Below are 18738 nucleotides of genomic sequence, written 5' to 3' on the forward strand. Positions count from 1 at the left end.
TTGTAGGAGAATCCACATTTACATTTTCTCTGAGGCACCATTCCTTAAAAACCTTGACTGTCCTAGAATAGGCTTTTGAAGTAGAACTCTTCCTGGAATGAAGAAGAGTACTAATTACTCTTTCAGATAGTCCAGATGATGTTAATACGGGCCTGTCAACCTCCAGGCAGTGAGCCTCAGGCGTGTTAAATCCGGATGAAGTGCCTGGTCTTGAGAGATCAAATCTTTCACCTGGGGAAGAACCCAGTAATTCCTGTGGCACATCTTCATGACCTGGGAAAACCAGACTCTCTTCGGCCAGTAGGGAAGAACTATTATTACAGATGCCTGATCCTGGCGAATCTTCCGGATTACCCTGTTGATCATAGGAATTGGGGGGAAGATGTAAGCTAGTCTGAATCTCCAGCTGATTGTCATCGCATCCAGAACCCAAGGTTGGTCCTGCTGGACTAGAGAGCAGAATCTGGGAAGCTTGGTGTTCTTCCTGGTTGCCATTAGGTCCACTTCCGGAGTGCCCCAAAGGCGCATCAACTTCAGAAAAATATCTTCTTTCAAGGACCATTCCTTGGGATCCAACCTTAGTCTGCTCAGACGGTCTGCCAGAATATTGTCTTCCCCCTTGATGTGGATTGCTGATATGGCTAATAGATTGTTCTCGGCCCATAAAAGAATTCTTTGAGATTCTTTGAGAAGAATATGGGATTTTGTTCCCCCTTGACGATTCAGATACGATACAACAATTGAGTTGTCGGACTGTATCCTGATCGCTTTGCCTTTGATGAGCTCTGCAAAAAACATTAGGGCATTGAAAACAGCTCTCATCTCTCTGAAGTTGGATGAGAGAGATTTTTCCATGGCATCCCACACACCCTGGGCTGAATGATTCTTCATATGAGCTCCCCAGCCCAAGGCCGATGCGTCCGTTGTTACTAAGTTCCATTCCGGTTCCAGGATTGAGAGTCCTCTGAAAAATCTGTCTGTCTGGAGCCACCATTCGAGAGCATTCACAGTGTCCAAAGAAATTATCCAAGTGGAATCTAATGACTCTTCTGTCCTGTCCCAGTGAAGTAGAACTTCTTGTTGAAGAGGACGCATGTGTAATCTCGCCCATGGGACAGCTTCTATTGATGACGCCATCAGACCTAATACCTTCATCATCTGTCTCAAGGAGACTGGATATGGCCTCATGAGGTGTATTATCTGATTCTTCGTGTTGTGAATCCTCTGAGGAGTCAGCGTGACATACATACAGTAGTTTCTGTGTTGAGACACATTCCCAAGAATTGCTTCTGTCTGGATGGAAGAAGAGATGATTTCTCTTTGTTGATTAACCATCCAAGATGCTGCAGGATCTCTAAAGCTCTTGTCAAGTGTTTGTGAAGGAGAGATGCAGAAACCGCCTTGAACAGCCAGTCGTCCAGATATGGTACGACATGTATGCCCTCCTGTCTCAGCACAGCCGCAACTGAAGCTACCACCTTCGTGAATATTCTCGGGGCTGACGTGATCCCAAACGGCAACACCCGAAACTGGAAATGATGAAGCCGATCCTGAAGATACACAGCTATCCTCAGAAATTTCCTGTGACCCGGAAACATGGGTATGTGGAGATACGCATCTTTGAGGTCTACTGTGGCAAGGTAATCTCCGGGCTCCAGAATCTGAAGAACCGATCTTATGGTTTCCATCCTGAAGCGTTTTTTCCGGATGAAGCGATTGACAAATCTGAGGTCTATAACTGTTCGAAAAGACCCGTCTGTTTTTGGCACCAAAAAAACAATAGAATAAGTGCCTGATCCTTCCTCCAAAGGTGGAACTTTTTCGAGCACCTTTTTGACGCAAAAAGAATGAATTGCTTCTTCTAAAGCTCTTTGTTTTTGAATAGAAGCATTTTTGGGAGTGGGAAGATATCTTGCAGGAGGGAATTGGTGAAATTCGACCTTGTATCCTTCCCTGATCAGGTCTAGAACCCATAGATCCGATATTAGATCCTGTCACTCTGTTCAGCAATTTAGTCGGATCAAGTGTTTGTATCCAGATGGTGTGTACTGAGTCAGGCGTCTCTCGTCCAGCCAGCTCGCGTCCCCCAAACCCAGGCATGCACATTGTGCTTTTTGCTTTGCCATTACTTTGCTACAGGCAGAAATACATATGAAATACATTCCCCCTGCACAGTGAAAAGCTGAACAGAGTGCGATTGAGACACAGACTGCATAAGCCGGTCTGTGTCTTCCATGTGTAGGATATGTGCGCTATTGGAATGCAGAGGAATGCCGAGACTGGATTGTGCATGCTGAGAGGGAGGTGAGCGGTGGAGGGAAGCACAGTGAAAAGCTGCGAGGCAGTATAAGGAAGCAAGTGTGCGTCGGGAGACTACACAGTCAGGCCAGTGGAAGGGAAGCAAGAGGACACGCTGCTGTTAGTTAATAGGAGGATGAAGCCGACGTCTGTCAGTGAATAGCCAGGCAGGAGAAATCAATCACTACACACTGGATGGTCGCCTATTCGCCGTTTCTGAAAAGGAAAGGAAGTGGACATTCTGTAAGTTATTTCTTAATAAAAGCTTTGCTATTTAAAAATTTCATTTGTCTTGATGTTTATTTTTCGTTGTGCTCTAACGAATTTTTAAATATTTTTTTTGATGTTACTGGTCCTTTAAACCACTCCATAGCTTGCTCTGGCTGACCAGGAAGAGGATCCTTTTTAGCAAGGCAATTCTCACAGCGACCCCTAGGATATGCATCCGGGAGCGGGGTCTGACACTCTCTACAGGCAAGATGTTTAGACTTCGATGTTCTTTTCCCCTTGGCTTGCTCCATTTGGCTGGACATCTAAAAACAAACAAACAACATCTCCTTGCCAGACCTCTTTATCACCCACTGAGAGATGAGAGAAAGAGAGAGAGAGAGCAGGATAGTACAATGAAACAAAGCTGCACAGGCTACTCACAGTACCTCAGTATGCTTTGCAGGTGGCTGCAGCCCCAGGCAGAACGACACCGTTGATTCTTTAACTGCAAAAGGGCATTGCGCCCTGCAATGAATGGATTTTTAAACTTGCCGGTTCTGATGACGTCACCGGCGTGCGCAAACCCGGAAGAAGCGCTACTGCGCATGCGCCCGCTCCATTCCACGGACTTGCAGCCGCAACCTTAGGAAGAGAGTTTCCTGCTCTCTTCCCAGAAGAATGCTACCTGTTCGGTAGTTCCCCCTGCGGTCTTCAGAGCTCTCAGGCTCCGGCAATCTGATCTTCAGTCCTCTGCTCCCTACCTGCAGGCAGGTAGGACGAAAAAAACACGGGTTGTTGGGGGAGGAGGCGCATACTTAAAGCCTATTGGTCCGTGCTCGTCCTACTTGTGGGGAGGGGGGAGTTAACCCCGTAATGTGCTGATGTATAGGACGTGAAGGAATCCAAAAATAAGCCCCTGCTTTGAGGCCACTGGGAGCAACATCCAAGGGGTTGTGGAGCAACATGTTGCTCACGAGCTACTGGTTTCCTCTGTTCAGAACTCAAACTAATCTTGCACAACATATTCGTATCTAATAATTAGTCTTTTATTCATAAGATGAAGTATCACCAGTCATCCAACTGGCTTTCTCAATTCAGAATTCAATTGAGAAAGCCAGTTGGATGACTGGTGAAAGGTCTTCAAGGAAAAAAAACAGCAGTTCCAGTTGATTTATTTCTACAGATATACCATGGCCTGGATGAATGAGAATCTTGATGATCATAAGATTAAGTTTAACATATTATATCTAAGGGTAGAGACACACTGTCAGATTCGGGGGGATTAGTGGCCCCGGGACAAACTTCCTCTGTTTCGGGGGTACTTATCTCTCTGAACTTCCTTCTCGCCGGCTAGAATGAAAATCGCCAGTGGGATGGCACTTACAAGGAAACTTCGGACGGCTTCGGAAAACAAATCACTCCGAGGGCCATCCTGCCGGCGAGAAGGCAGTTCTGCAACTAATCTCCCCGAATCGACAATGTGTCTCTGCCCTAATTGTGATGATACAATTTTGTGGAGGTATTCTGCAGAGCAGAGGTGCCAGAGATGCTCCCAAAGAATGCATTTCAAGGATTCCCCCAGTGAGAACTAATAAAGTAGAATAAGGGAAACTTTGCTATTACTGTCCATTTCAGCTTACTTGAAAGGACAGCAGCGCATACGTTTCCTTTGAACCAGACACGATTATATATCTATAGCAGGTATAGGATCAATTATTAAAAATGCTCGCAACCTGGTGTTTTCTGGACAACAGATCTTTCTGTAATTTGGATCTTCATACCTTACGTCCACTAGAAAATTATGTAAACATTAAATAAGCCCAATAGGCTGGTTTTGCTTCCAATACCAATGAATTCTCTCTTAGTTGGGATCAAGTACAAAGTACTGTTTTTTTTTACAGAGAAAAAGGAAATCTTTTTTTAAAAAATTGGATAAAATGGGAGTATATAGAAAATGTCCTTTCTGTAATTTGGAGGTGTCTTGAAAACGGGTTTCCAGATAATGGGCCCCATACCTGTATTTAAAAGGATTTACTAAGGTATGTGTGCTAAACTGCTCTGGTGCAATTGCCATTAGGAATTATACTAGTAGTAAATCAGAAAATATGTCTGATTGGCTGCTATAGGCAAGTGTACTGGTGCAATTTCCCACCCAAGCAAATTAGACTGACCTGATGGGGTCTAATAGTGGTTTTCCAGGCAACCTGTGGCACTTCCCATTCTGCTGCTTTAGCCAGACTAAAGGCATTTTGATTGTCACCAGAAACTATAGTTCCAAATGCAGTTTGTTATGGACAGAATTTTAAGTATAGTTTAACAGAACACATTACTCTCCTTATAATACCAAGTGCATTGGAGGTTCAAAATATAGCGTACATCTACAAATAACAAACCGCTGAAAATGTTTTATGAATGGATATTGGAAAGTTACTTAAAATTTAATTTTCTTTCATTATGCAAAATAATGTTTGGGTAATCAATCATGTATTAATGTGGTGCACCCTACAAAAATCAACATTCCACCACCAATATGTAACTCCATCGCATCAGGAGTTCCCATTGAGAGTCAGGGACACTGACCCATCTCATTCACGTGAATGGAAGTAATATGCAGTATATGATACTTGTTAGGGTTACCCTTCATGCTGTTTAAGGAAATTATGACTTGCATGCACATTCTATAAACTGTAATGTCATACATACTTTCCTGACAGGAGCTTGTGCAATTAAACCTTCTACTGCACATTATAGGTTGGCGTTTGCAGAAGACGATTTGAAGTGGCATGAAAAGCTGCACACCAGCCCCACTGCTTTTTATAACCATATACAACTCCCTAGTGGTGCAGTTGATGGGGGAGGGCAGCTCTGGAGGGTACCATGGAATTAATCAGACTTTTGCTCCCCTTTAAATATTGGTAGACATGGAGTAGATAGATAACAAGCATGTATTAAAATACACGTACATGCATCAAAAGAAAAAAAATATTTTAAGAAAATGAAGTACACTGATGTTTTAACCAAAAACTTTAATCCCAAAGAAAAAAAGAATCCAGAAGTCACATGGTTTAAAAGATCTGAGAACAATTGCAACAGCCACACATTTACAACTTTACATAATTGCTGTATACTGCAAGACTCTACACAAGAACATCAAGACACATGTAAGGTGCACTAAAACGTTTTTATAAAAAAAAAAAAAAAAAAAGGATTTCTACAAATGGTAAAGCAGTGCTGTTTACAGCGTAATGAGGGGAAAATGTAGTGGAGCAGTGAAATCTGCACAATTAAATAACATGACCAGGGCAACTTGCATCTGAAGCTTTGAAAAACTGAATAGAAGCTGGATCACATGGTTACAATAAAAATACTGAGACAGCCCATCTAAGGATCCCCTGTTGGGAACAGTATCTGAAAACACTTAGAGGAATTCACATTTGTCTCATTTTAAGTAATAGAGGGCAACATTTTGGTGTACATGGTCCATCCTTCATATGGTGATGGATGGATATTTTCATTCAGTCCTATGCAAGTGCCATGTTTGTATATTTCCCGAGGAAAATTAGTGGGGTGGTTGGAAAAAAAAAAAATAAGTTCTTTATCTAACAGTATAAAGTTAACTGGTTTATTATTTGACTGTATCTGCTTAGAACCATGTACAGAATCACATTTCTCATCACTTGTTACAAGTTACAGTACAAAGCAAATAAAAAAAAAAATAATCTTAAAACATGTAGGACATTTCAAAAACAGAAAACCCTTTTCAATGCATTTGTCTGTACACGGCTGAAGGTAGCTGCTTCACTTCCGCTCATTGGACCTAGAACGACTAAAAGAAAACAGGATGTCAGTAAAAATATTTAACATACATAAAGATGCAGATATTTACTGATTAGGAATTCAAATACACATTGCCGACAGACTATAGTATGAATAACCAAGGGTAACATGCAAATCTAAAGCATGCCAAGACCAGTTCCTTAATAGTACATGACAGCAAAACATATAAGAGGAAGCAAAGAATTTTTCACTTTTTTCCTAAATGGAATGTCAATGAAATGCCCCTAAACGTTCACAAGGAACGCTGCCTATAGAACAAGTGAAAGCATTATAATGTGGTCGTAAGTCTCTGCAGACTAAATGTGTGTCTTAGCTCATCACTGGTAACTCAGTATTGTCCAGGGTAAAAGGTGAATTCATTAAGCCAGTACCTTTTTAGGCTTATTTGACCCAGGAAATAATTACTGTATGTGTGCCATCTAAAATAGGGCTTCGGTGTTCTCTGCAGAAAAAGACCATGCACATGCTCAGTGTGGTCTGGGCTTTAGTTGGGAGGTTAAACAGCACAAGTCAAATTATTTCTGCTGTAAAAGCCGATACAGCATAAATATAGACTGCACTGGGTCTGCAGGTACAAATCTCTACACGTTCGCTGGCTGCTCTACAGGGAAACAAACAAAGCTGCTTGAGTTCTGGGAAGTGAGGTGGGCCCTGCTGTATGAAAAGTATTGTCATTGCCCTGCAGAACAGTTAGGGACTGTGTTTCCTATCCACAGCAGTCAGAGAAAGTAAAACGAATGGGGAATTTCACTGCATAGTCAGTCATTATTTATTAAAGTATTTTGGAGAAAGGTTTCTTTTTCATTAAAGAAAGTAAAAATGGGATTTTATTTTTTTGACTTTACATCCCCTTTAAGTAGTGCCCACCTAAAAGGTCATGGCAGTATTCTAAGAGATTTCAGTTCAGTTTTAGAACAGAAAGCAAAACTTTAATTTGACATTTGGTTCTCCAAATAACTACATTTATGTGGTAAATCATTACAGAATATTTAGTAAAAAGGGAAAACACACATGCTGGGAGACAGGACTGCATGCCTCCAAATCCTAAGTCTGGAATTCAGTGCAACTTTCCTGTCCTACACCTCCTAGGCAGGACAAAGAACTTGCATGGGAAGGCAGAGACAGACCTTATATACTAGGGGAGGGGTCAAGACTCATTCTGTCCTGCCTCCAGAGATGAGATTGACATTAACCCACACGTTTGACAGGAGGGCCAACTAGAGAAATTTTATTTCCCACAGGTCAGTGAGGGGGTCAAAATTTGTTCTATCTAGAGAACTTGCACAAACACTACACCGTTTTAAAGCAGTATCTTATCTCTGAAAATAATGAACACTTCCTTAACATACCTTCTTGATCGAGAGAAAGAGCGAGATGGCTTATGGTTCCTTTCTCTGGACAATGATCTTTCTCTCCTCCGATCTCTAGAAAGAGACCTTGAAAAAAAAAAATAAAGTCACTAAACACAATTCAAGTTTAGTTCTGCTCAGGGCATTCTCTGCAAGGAGACAATGGGAAGTGCAGTCACCAACAGGAACCAGATATTAGTCTACTAAGTGTTTCCTTCACATGCCAAAAACAGAATTAACAATAACCTTTGTAGGTGGCTACATTTACTGTGTGATCTTACCTGCTACGGCTACGAGAAAAGCTCCTCTTTCTGGGTGACCTAAAACCAGAAAAAGTAAAAAAACTAATTTCAGATTTAATCAAAATATCTCCATTAAGGGAACATCCACATTTCTGCTCTGTGGCACCCATTCAATGTGTACCTATATGATACACTTACACACGACTAGCGACTAGGATTGGGGAGAAGAGAAAAATGGCTCTCATGATGGAATGCCCCCAAGCAGGAATGCACTTGGCCTAGTGTCCCTATTCAATAGTCTGTAAAAAGTGTATTTAATTGCAGTAACCCTTAAGCACCACTTGTGAACCCAGACTGGCTTCAAGAAATCTTTGTTGTGTACACCTATTTGCCATTGCAGACAGTTATTATTACCTTTTTACCAGTCTTAACTTATAAACTTATGTCAAATTCAGAGATTGGGTTAGTATATTTAAACAAAGAAAATGTTAACATTTAAAGATGATAGATCAATGTCTTACAAAGACAAATTTGAACAGTGTACAGCTGCTCATTTATACAGCTCCTAAATATGGCTCAAACTAAAAGATTCCTCTATCACCCTTAAACATTTTCATAGGTCCAACAGCGTTAAGTTACCTTTTTTGTTTATGCACAGCCAGCCTTTGATTGATCAACAAAGATGACCTTTTATAAAAAGCTGCCAAGTCAGTTTAAACCAGCAGTAAACTCTGTATAAGCAGGAAAAAACTTACTAGTTTTGGGGTTTCAACAAGCTAGAAATGGTGAGGATGCCGGACAGATGGCCAAGTAGAATTTGTTGAAAAGTTTTTGCCAGAAGTTGCGTTGAATTTAGATGGTTTGCGAAGGGGGATGTTGTGGATTTTTCCTGCTTTTTTTGGTTAGCCGAAGGCTGGCGCTGCAGTTGTTGTGAAGACATTTTGACAAAGTTAACAGCCGAGCAGAGTGGCGGGAATGTGTGGGCGCTGAAGGAGGGCTGCTGCCGAGTTTTGGTTAAGGTTGGAGAGGAGGAAGGCTGAGTGGACAGCATGCTCGGGAACCAAAGGGCGGTGCAACCTGATGACTGGCCATGCCTGGGTCATGTGATACGACACCAGCCAAGCTGAATGGGGCGCGCTGGTCACATGACGCTGAAAGGACTAGTTGACTGGCTAATGTAGACCCAGAGGGTGGTGAGAAGAGACATGATGGTGACTCTGTAACGGGTTTCATTTTTATTAGATGGACCAAAAGCACAAAAATAGACACATGAAAACAAAACAAAATAAATAAAAACAAGCCATCAGTACAAGCATCTATTTTCTAACAGCTTCCTTGATGATAGAAATGGGAGTTCTAGAGCCCTTGATTCTGGGCCAACTGTACTAACAAATCAAAAACAGCCTTTCCTTTTTGGGCAAGGTTTATCCACGCAAAGTGCAGTTACATATTGAGTTTGAAAGATGTTCAACAGTAAAGCAAACTACAAAAGTGCAAGTTCATAAACTGGGTTTTCCGAGCACATCCACTCTGTTCACAAAATTATGCACAACAAATGGCCTTATAGGTCATGTGCTAGCGTCATGCACCTAATGTGGATTAGACAACTGAAATATATTCATCAATAATTGGCCCAGACACCATTTGCAGACATGGTGGGGAAAAATACTAAAACCCTAACCAATTTAATTGGATACACATGGTTACTAGGAGAAGAATTTTCCAAATCACAATAGTTAAAACATAATATAAGCTAAAATAAGCAAATATAAAAACTACAAATAATTCCCCTCCAGTTGGGTGTGGAGATAAATGAAACTAGTGTTGTGCAACATCAAATTAACAGATTATTGCATGTAGGTTGCTTTGGAAAATAAATATGGGTTCTGTAAAGGCAAAGATGGGAGGAAGGAAAACAAGCTATGCAACTGTGATAAATGACTGCTGCACTATGTAATCCTAGCTTCATTAAACAATTATAAAATTTGCTGACATGCATGACATACCTGCGTCTTGGTGGTGAACTTTTTCTTCGATAGTCATCTCGGGGCCGTCTGTTCCATGAAGGAGGAGGTCCTCTGTTTCTGCTTCTTTTCTCACCATTGGATAATTCAACCCTAACTCGGCACCCACAAAGCGTCCTTAAAAAGGATTTGACATGAAGTCAAACAACCGTATGCAAAGCCAGTTATATCAGAATCACTGCACTTCATTTTGCCTATAAGGATATTAAAATCTCATGCAAGACCAGTTAGAGGAACTATGTGTTCTTACAGAAAACAGATCATTAATATCCTAATTAGTGACCTGTCAAATAATGTTATCAAATTGACTAATATTAAAATATCTGTTACACTTTTTACTTTGAGACACTAACTAGGACAAGTGGAAGCAAAGGGTAGCCAAAGCCAAACAAAATGTACCTTTCTACCTGAACTTGTATTTTTCATAGCCAACAAGGTCCTAGCAAAATGCAGACATATCTCATAGTGTGACAACCACAGTTTCTCCCCAAGCTTGTTACCTTCCATCCAGCTCTCTAACAGCATCTGCTGCATCACGGGGATCTTCAAATTCTACAAAAGCAAACCCTGGAGGATTCCGTGCAACCCACACACTGCGCAGAGGTCCATAATAGCCGAACGCTCTTTCTAATTCTGTCTTGTTGCCATTGTTTCCAAGATTCCCAACATAGACTTTACAGTCCAAGGGACAGGAGTCACGATGCATAGCTGTAAAGAAAAAAAAAATGGCATGTTATTTTCTTTAAAGAAAAGTGTTGCTGTAGTGCTTCTCTTTCAAGTGCCATGACAGAACATAATTATACACATCAACCTATCATTTAAAAACTGTTTTTGCTTTAAAGGACAAGGAAAACAGAATTCACTGGTGGCGCCAGCGTATTATGTTAGGTACCCTCCAGTCAATAAAACTGCTTGCTTAAAAAGGTACTGTCCTGGGTTACTTGTCCAAGCACCGCCATCTTCAGTACCATTCCTAGCGATACAGGATATGCAGTAACCGGTTCTACGTGTTACCGTAGGGGCTGTTCCCCGGAGGCAATGGGGTACAGAGGGTGCCCTTATCCCCCCGGTAAAATACTGGCCAGGTGGCAACCCTAATCAGAACCATTACTAAAGTTTATATAAATAAACTGCTGTGTAGCAATGGGGCAGCCATTAAAGTCATAATGGGCAAAAACACAGGTTTGCACAGAAGATAATCGGTGTTCAATGCAATGTGTTTAGATCTTATACAATATATACCAGAGGTCTAATGCCTCAACTGGACTATAGAATGAAGACCTCATATAAACACTTGTAGGTGCTTAAAACAAACAAATGAAATAAATTAAAAAATCAAATGATGCTGTTACTGGTCCTGGTGAAGAACTCATTTCTGTGAACATATATAGACTATCATGTTTTCCTTTCATTCAATGAAACTAGGTATTTGTGTAAAACAAAAGATATTTCAGATAGTGAGCTTTCGACTTTGGACCAACTTGCTGGTGTCATTTTCCCTAGGAAATGTGGATGGGATTTAGAGGGCTGAGCGAAATCAAACACTAAAGTGCCTAGTCAACAAAGGCAGAACTCATTGTTTCTAAATTTGGATAAGGATGTAAAAGAGCAATGGCACAGCATTAAGCTTTCCTTGCAAAATGCCTGCAATTGGCATATTAAATAGATAATACAATGTTAATGGCACTGGTTCCCGGACTGTGGGGTTGCACTCCTGATGGTGGCCCAGATGCCGAGAAGAGAGGGGGTCAGCATAAAGGTGGCCACAATATTCTGTGTGTGTATGGTGGGAGACAAAGCGACTGATATAGTCAGAAGACTTGGATATTGGTTGTATCATCGATCAGCCAAGGTGGAAAGCCATCAGTTGCCTTTGAAGGAGCCCAAACATCAGCCAGGGTTACTGCTGCATCGTCAGATAGAGGTAGAAGTTCTACCTGCATGTGTAACAAATCAGCTCTTTACATTTGTAGTGAAAATGAACAATCTTCAAAGGAAAGGTTCTAATTGTTACTTGTATGGACACCTTAAAGGGGTGGTTCACTAGTTGTTTTCAGATCGTTCACCAGAAATAATGACTTTTTCCAATGACTTTCTATTTTCTGTGGATGACCGTTTTTCCAATATAGAAGTGTCCAGTGCCTTTTCACCTTCTGAAGCAGCCTTGGGAGGGGGGGGGGGTCACCGACCCTGTAAACTGTTCTAAATGGATCCATTTAGTTGATACATTTCTTCCCTGCTGAGCAGAATCTCTGGGTTTCATTACAGGCAGCTGTTAGAATTGATATAACAGTTGCTAATACTCCAGAGATGCTGCTGAGAAATGTATCAACTAAATGTTGCAAAATTGTAACAGTTTAGAGTCTGCGCCTGAATTACTGAGCGGTCAGTAACATTCAACTTTAAACTTAGATTTCGGAAAAACTGTAAAAAAAATAAATAATGGAAAGTAATTGAAAAAGAGAGACTATTTTTGGAGAACAATCTAAAAACAACTGAATTAAAATAAAAAGTGTTTGGAAGGTGAACAACCCCTTTAAAGCTGGCCATAGACGCAAAGATCCTATCGTACGAATCGAGGATCCGTGCGATTTTCGGACCGTGTGTGGAGAGTCCCGACATTTTTCGTCCGGCGGAGATCAGTCGTTTGGTCAATCCGACAGGTTTGATCTTGTCCCGACCGATCCCGTCGGAGCCCATTGCGCTCTCATCGTTCGGCCATAGGGCCGAACGTTCAGATTACCCCCGATATAGCCCTGCCGTTAGTGGCATATCGGGGAAATATCGGCTCGTTTGGCGGTGTCGCCAAACGAGCGGATCTTTGCGTCTATGGCCACCTTAAGGCTCACATCTGAGGGACACGGTTATCTGCTCTGTTGCCCCTGGAAACAAGCCTGGGGGATTCCGTTGGAATGAAATGGAAAAATAATTCTCTCCCAGATATCCTTGGGTGAATTACTAATGCTCAGTTGTTTTCACATAACCTGTGGCCTCATTCTGAGCAAAGGTGGGACATAAAGAAAATCAGACTCGTTTATTAATTACTCATTAACTCTTTACCAGGCTTGGTTTTTAAGGTTAGTTACACCACCCATGTACATAGCTGAGTGGAAAATAATGTTCTCATCGGGTAAGAAGGCAAGGTTTATAAAGGCAGCCGTGTATACGGAAAGATTAGTATAAATCGTGAATCATACCCCCCTTTGTACGAGCTTTACACTATGAACTGAAAAGCTGGAGAGGCTTAGGCGATATTAGCCCTGCCACTAACTCGTCATTTCATGCACAAACCACGGTTACAGTATCCATTAAGCTCAGTGGGAATACTGACTATACAAATAAGACGATTGAAGCCAATGATCCTTACTGCCAGATATGCTGTCCATCTGCCCGCCAGCGTGAGATACGCAAACACTATCCATATTTCACCCTTTCACGCTCGCAATAAAGGAAAACAAAATGGCGGCCCTTCCGTTGTTTCCTATAATCAACTCACACCGCTTCCTTGTATCACCAATCCATTGTACAATTCACCCCAAAACCTCCCGTTCTACTAATGTAGTATCTCCCCACCGTTATCTCCCTTACCAATACTGGAGAGGATGGAGACTTGATACAGAGTCGAGAATTTCGGTCTCCAACAGAGCCACCTCTCCTGCTCTTCTTCTTTCACAAAATGGCTCTTGTGCTGCGGGGCGGAACCACCTCGTGTTACCCAATAGTTACGTCACGGCACCACCCCCTCCCCCACGTCCATTCGAAAAGAATCAATGGTATAGAAGACACGCCTTAAAGCTACCTTACTGTGCTGTTGTGCATTGCGGCTTCCGGCAGTGTGGTGTGGTGACGTGGGTGTGGGGAAAGATCAGTGTGATGGCAATTTATTTCTTTATGTTTTTATTTGTGAAGTACTGCATGAAAGTAAAATAAATAGTGCACACAGGGAGGACGAGTCACATAATAGTTACAATAAATAAGCACTGACTCCACACAGAGCTTACATAAGGACATCAAGCTTAAGTGCTATGTGTAAGAAACCCAGTAGGAAGGAGGTCCCTGGCCTTACAGTATGGGAAGGGTTAAATAACTCCCTGCACTCTTAACTATGGGGTTCCTTATACTGGAAGAGGTTGTACATGTGAAAACCCTAGCTAACAGATCAGCAGGAACACTCAGAAGAGGAGGAGAAAAAATTGCAGGCTGGCTCTGAATATTTCTGTGCAGGGTCCATGCTTTCCCTTCTTCCCTTATGGAGCAAGATCTTTTTGGCTCGAAAACCTCCTTCACAGAGGTCACATAAGGTCCTTCTTGCTGATTGGTTAAGCAGTGGCTGATAACTCACTTCAGTACGAGTAGCATGACAAGCGAATGCCGTAATTTGCTCATTATGCGCTTGACATCAGAAGCACATTATGCAATGTACGACATGGCCGCTACCTCCCAGTGCAACTAGGTTTGCCACCTGGCCCAAAAGTATTAAAGGGGCATGTTTTGGATCTTTTTGGCTGGTTAACTGGGTATGCAACGGTCTAAGGTTTTATCTCTACCTAAATGTCCACCCCAGGGAACTGTATGAGCCAAGTTAAACACAGCCCTTATAAATTCCTCATCATTTATTTGTGTCGCTTAAACACCCTCTATGTCACCTATACACCCTCTATGTCACCTAAACACCATCTCTGTCACTTATACACCCTCTATGTCACCTAAACAACCCGCGTCATTTTAAAGGAACAGTTCAGTGTGAAAATAAAAACTGTGTAAATAGATAGGCTGTGCAAAATAAAAATTGTTTCTAATATAGTTAGTTAGCCAAAACTGTAATGTATAAAGGCTGGAGTGACTGGATGTATAACATAATAGCCAGAACACTACTTCCTGCTTTTCACCTCTATAACTCTGAGTTAGTCAGGGACTTGAAGGGGGGCCACATGGTACATATCTGTTCAGTGAGTTTGTAATTGATCCTCAGCATGCAGGTTAGATTCAAAAGCAACAGATATGACCCATGTGGCCAGGGCCGCCATCAGAAATCACGGGGCCCCACACAACAAAATTTTCTAGGCCCCCCTCTCGACACCTACCCTAATCACGCCCCTAACCACGCCCCACCTTAACCAGGCCCCCACCAGTACAAATGTCACATGGACACAAGCACAAACAGTAAATAAAATCATTTTGGCAAAAGGGTTATTAAGCCTGACACCACATCAATAAAGGGGATGCCAGAGCTACATTGGCAGCCAGGAGTCACAAAAAAAAAAACACTGGTGGCCAGGCCCCTCTGCAAGTCAGGGGCCATGTATTGGTGGATCAGGGGCCCTGCATTGGTGGATCAGGGGCCCTGCATTGGGGGATCTGGGGCCCTGCATTGGGGGATGTGGGGCCCTGCATTGGAGGATATGGGGCCCTGCATTGGGGGATATGGGGCCCTGCATTGGGGGATCTGGGGCCCTGCATTGGGGATATTGGGCCCTGCATTGGGGGATCTGGGGCCCTGCATTGGGGGATCTGGGGCCCTGCATTGGGGGATATGGGGCCCTGCATTGGGGGATCTGGGGCCCTGCATTGGGGGATCTGGGGCCCTGCATTGGGGATATGGGGCCCTGCATTGGGGGATATGGGACCCTGCATGGGGATCAGGGGGCCGCATTGGGGGATATGGGGCCCTGCATGGGGATCAGAGGCCTGCATTGGGGGATATGGGGCCCTGCATGGGGATCAGAGGCCTGCATTGGGGGATATGGGGCCCTGCATGGGGATCAGGGGCCTGCATTGGGGGATATGGGGCCCTGCATGGGGATTCAGGGGCCTGCATTGGGGAATCAGGGGCCTGCAGGGGAATCAGGGGCCTGCAGGGGAATCAGGGACTTGCAGGGGAATCAGGGGCTTGCAGGGGCATCAGGGGCCTGCATGGTGGTGCAGGGGCCCTCATTGGTGGTTCAGGGGCCCTCATTGGTGGTTCAGGGGCCCTCATTGGTGATCAGTGGCCTGCATGGGCATTAGGTGTCATACATTGGTGGTTCAGAGGCCCGTATGGGGACTAGGGGCCGAATGGGGATCAGGGGCCCACATTGGGGGTTCAGGGGCCCGCATTGGGGGTTCAGGGGCCCGCATTGGTGGTTCAGGGGCCGCATTGGTGGTTCAGGGGCCGCATTGGTGGTCAGTGGCACTTACCTGTGATGTTCTCTTGTGCTGGCGTCTGCTTCTTCCACCAGGAGGGTCTTCCAGGCAACATGTCCTCCTCCAGCCGTGTCCTCAATCTTCGGACTGTAGGCGGCGGACGGCTTAAATAGACTTGCGCCCGTGCATAGTGACACCACGCGTACGCTTATGGAGCAAGATCTTTTTGGCTGGAAAACTTCTTTCATAGAGGTCACATAAGCTCCTTCTTGCTGATTGGTTAAGCAGTGGCTGATAACTCTCACTTCAGTACATGTAGCATGACAAGCAAATGCCGTGATTTGCTCATTATGCGCTTGACATCAGAAGCACATTATGCAATGTACGACATGGCCGCTACCTCCCAGTGCAACTAGGTTTGCCACCCGGCTAGTATTTTACCGGCCTAGCCGGTAAAACACCCGCCAAGGCCGGGGCCGGTATTACAAATTTACAGGCAATGTAGCTGCCGGTAAATTTGTAATATCCCTATCCCAAAAGTATTAAAGGGGCATGTTTTAGATCTTTTTGGCTGGTTAACTTACAGCCTGGGTATGCAACGGTCTAAGGTTTTATCTCTACCCAAATGTCCACCCCAGGGAACTGTATGAGCCAAGTTAAACACAGCCCTTATAAATTCCTCATCATTTATTTCAAAACCTCCCTGGTTGCCAGGCCCCTCTGCAAGTGTATGGATGCATGTATTGGAGGATCAGGGGCCCTGCAGTGGTGGATCAGGGGCCCTGCATTGGGGGATATGGGGACCTGCATTGGGGGATACACCCTCTATGTCACATACACACCCTCTATGTCACTTATACACCCATGATGGCACATACACACCCTCTATGCCACATACACACCTTCTATGTCACATAAACTCGATCTATGTCACCTAAACTCCCTCTATGTCCCTTATACATCTTCAATGTAAAGCAAAGAAAGGAGGAATCGGCACACAGGAACAATTGCAATGTGGGGTAAACCCCTAAGTGTTTATTGTGTCATAAGATGCACAACGTTTTCAGGGGCACGCCCCTTCGTGATGTTAACATGCAATCAGTACAACCATTAAATAGTCTGCTTGCCCCTCCCACCATGTGAAAAAAAATATTTTTTATAAAAAAAATCAAATCATTTTTTTTACAAACAGTTATATTAGGATATCTAAAAAATATAAATGTCCAAACTCGAAAAAAGTCCAAATACTGTGTAACATTGCAATTGTTCCTGTGTGCCGATTGCTCCTTTCTTTGCTTTACATTGGAAATCGTGGGAGTAAGGAAGGCCAGGCCAGCGTGTGCGCTCACACTGTTTTCTACGCCTTATACATCTTCTACATATCCTAAATACCCTCTATGTCACTTATACATCCTCTATGTCACCTGAACACCCTCTATGTCACTTATACACCCTCTATGACACCTAAACATCCTCTTTGTCACTAATAAACCCTCTATGTCACTTATACACCATCCATGTCACTTAGAAGCCCTCTATGTCACGTATGCACGCTCTATGTCACTTATACACCCTCTATGTCACTTATATACACTCTATGACATTGAGGGTGTTTAGGTGACATAGAGGGTGTATAAGTCACATAGAGGGTGTTTAGGTGACATAGAGGGTGTATAAGTCACATAGAGGGTATTTAGGTGACATAGGTTATATATTTTTAGATCGCCAACATATTGCGCAGTGCTTTATAATAAATATATGTATACAAAGAAATCCCATGAATTCCATAGATATAATATAGAGTTACATACATAATGACCAGTACCAGTACAAAAGGGGAGGAAGGCCCTGTGAAAAAGAGCTTACAAACTAAAAGGGTAAGGTAATTAGACACAAGGTGAGTGAGTGGGCAAGATCAGAATTTTTTTTAGAAATAGTTTTTATTTTCACACTGTACAATTCCTTTAAAAATTGCTGTACATAAAAAAAATAATTTTGTAGGAAGCAAGTTTTTTTCCAGAAAAGGTGGCAATCCTACATACACTGTATTTCCAAACACGTTGTTTGGTCTGCCAAACACAAAACTGTGATGGGAACACAGCTTAGATGGAAAACTTTTACCTCCCAATTGTCCCTTTTTCAGAGGGACAGTCCCTCTTTTGACAGCTCAACCTGCAGTCCCTCATTTGTACTTGGAAAGTCCTTATTTTCTCTGCACTGAACAGCCAGAAAAAGATACAAAGTTTATAACTTAATTGGCTTTTGGCAGAGAGTCCAGAACAGCTAACAGGTGCAAATAAGATACTTTGTAACAATTTTGAGTTAAGAAAATAAGTAATTGTAAAACTTTCATAACCTGCCAAATTTTGTAAAATGAACATGGTAATTAGGGGGTGTGACCACAAAATGGGCGTGGTCAAACAATGTCCCTCTTTTTTCTTCCAAAATGTTGGGAGGTATGGGCATGGTCTAAATAAAGATTAAAAAAAAACAGGTATTTTCCATGAAAGTTGGCAACCCTAGTAACATTATATTGTTAAATTGTAATTTATAAAACATCTTTTAGTCTAACAACTGCAAATACTTAATTGTCATCAGAGCACAACTTTCAACTGACTAACGAGCGCAGGCATAACAAAGAAGCTGAGAGAATGA

General features: G+C 42.8%; 1 protein-coding gene across 4 annotated transcripts; it reads right to left on the reverse strand.

Annotated features, from left to right (window-relative positions):
• Nucleotides 1–5519: 5519 nt before the first annotated feature.
• LOC108708069 (serine/arginine-rich splicing factor 3) lies at nucleotides 5520–13704 on the reverse strand. Of its 4 annotated transcripts, none has more exons than XM_018246358.2 (6): nucleotides 13549–13704; nucleotides 10461–10668; nucleotides 9943–10077; nucleotides 7976–8014; nucleotides 7695–7781; nucleotides 5520–6334 (listed from the first exon to the last, which is right to left on the reverse strand). In XM_018246358.2, exons 2-6 carry the CDS (start codon nucleotides 10664–10666, stop codon nucleotides 6307–6309), a joined length of 495 nt encoding a protein of 164 aa, XP_018101847.1. In that variant the 5' UTR covers nucleotides 10667–10668; nucleotides 13549–13704; the 3' UTR covers nucleotides 5520–6306. The 4 variants fall into 4 exon arrangements, with proteins under 4 accessions (XP_018101847.1, XP_018101846.1, XP_041437831.1 ...); XM_018246357.2 differs by lacking the exon at nucleotides 13549–13704 and adding an exon at nucleotides 13328–13464; XM_041581897.1 differs by lacking the exons at nucleotides 7976–8014; nucleotides 13549–13704 and adding an exon at nucleotides 13328–13475.
• Between the last annotated feature and the right edge of the window lie 5034 nt (nucleotides 13705–18738).

Source organism: Xenopus laevis, chromosome 2L, assembly GCF_017654675.1.
Source record: "Xenopus laevis strain J_2021 chromosome 2L, Xenopus_laevis_v10.1, whole genome shotgun sequence".
In the NCBI taxonomy this organism is placed as follows: Eukaryota; Metazoa; Chordata; class Amphibia; order Anura; family Pipidae; genus Xenopus; species Xenopus laevis.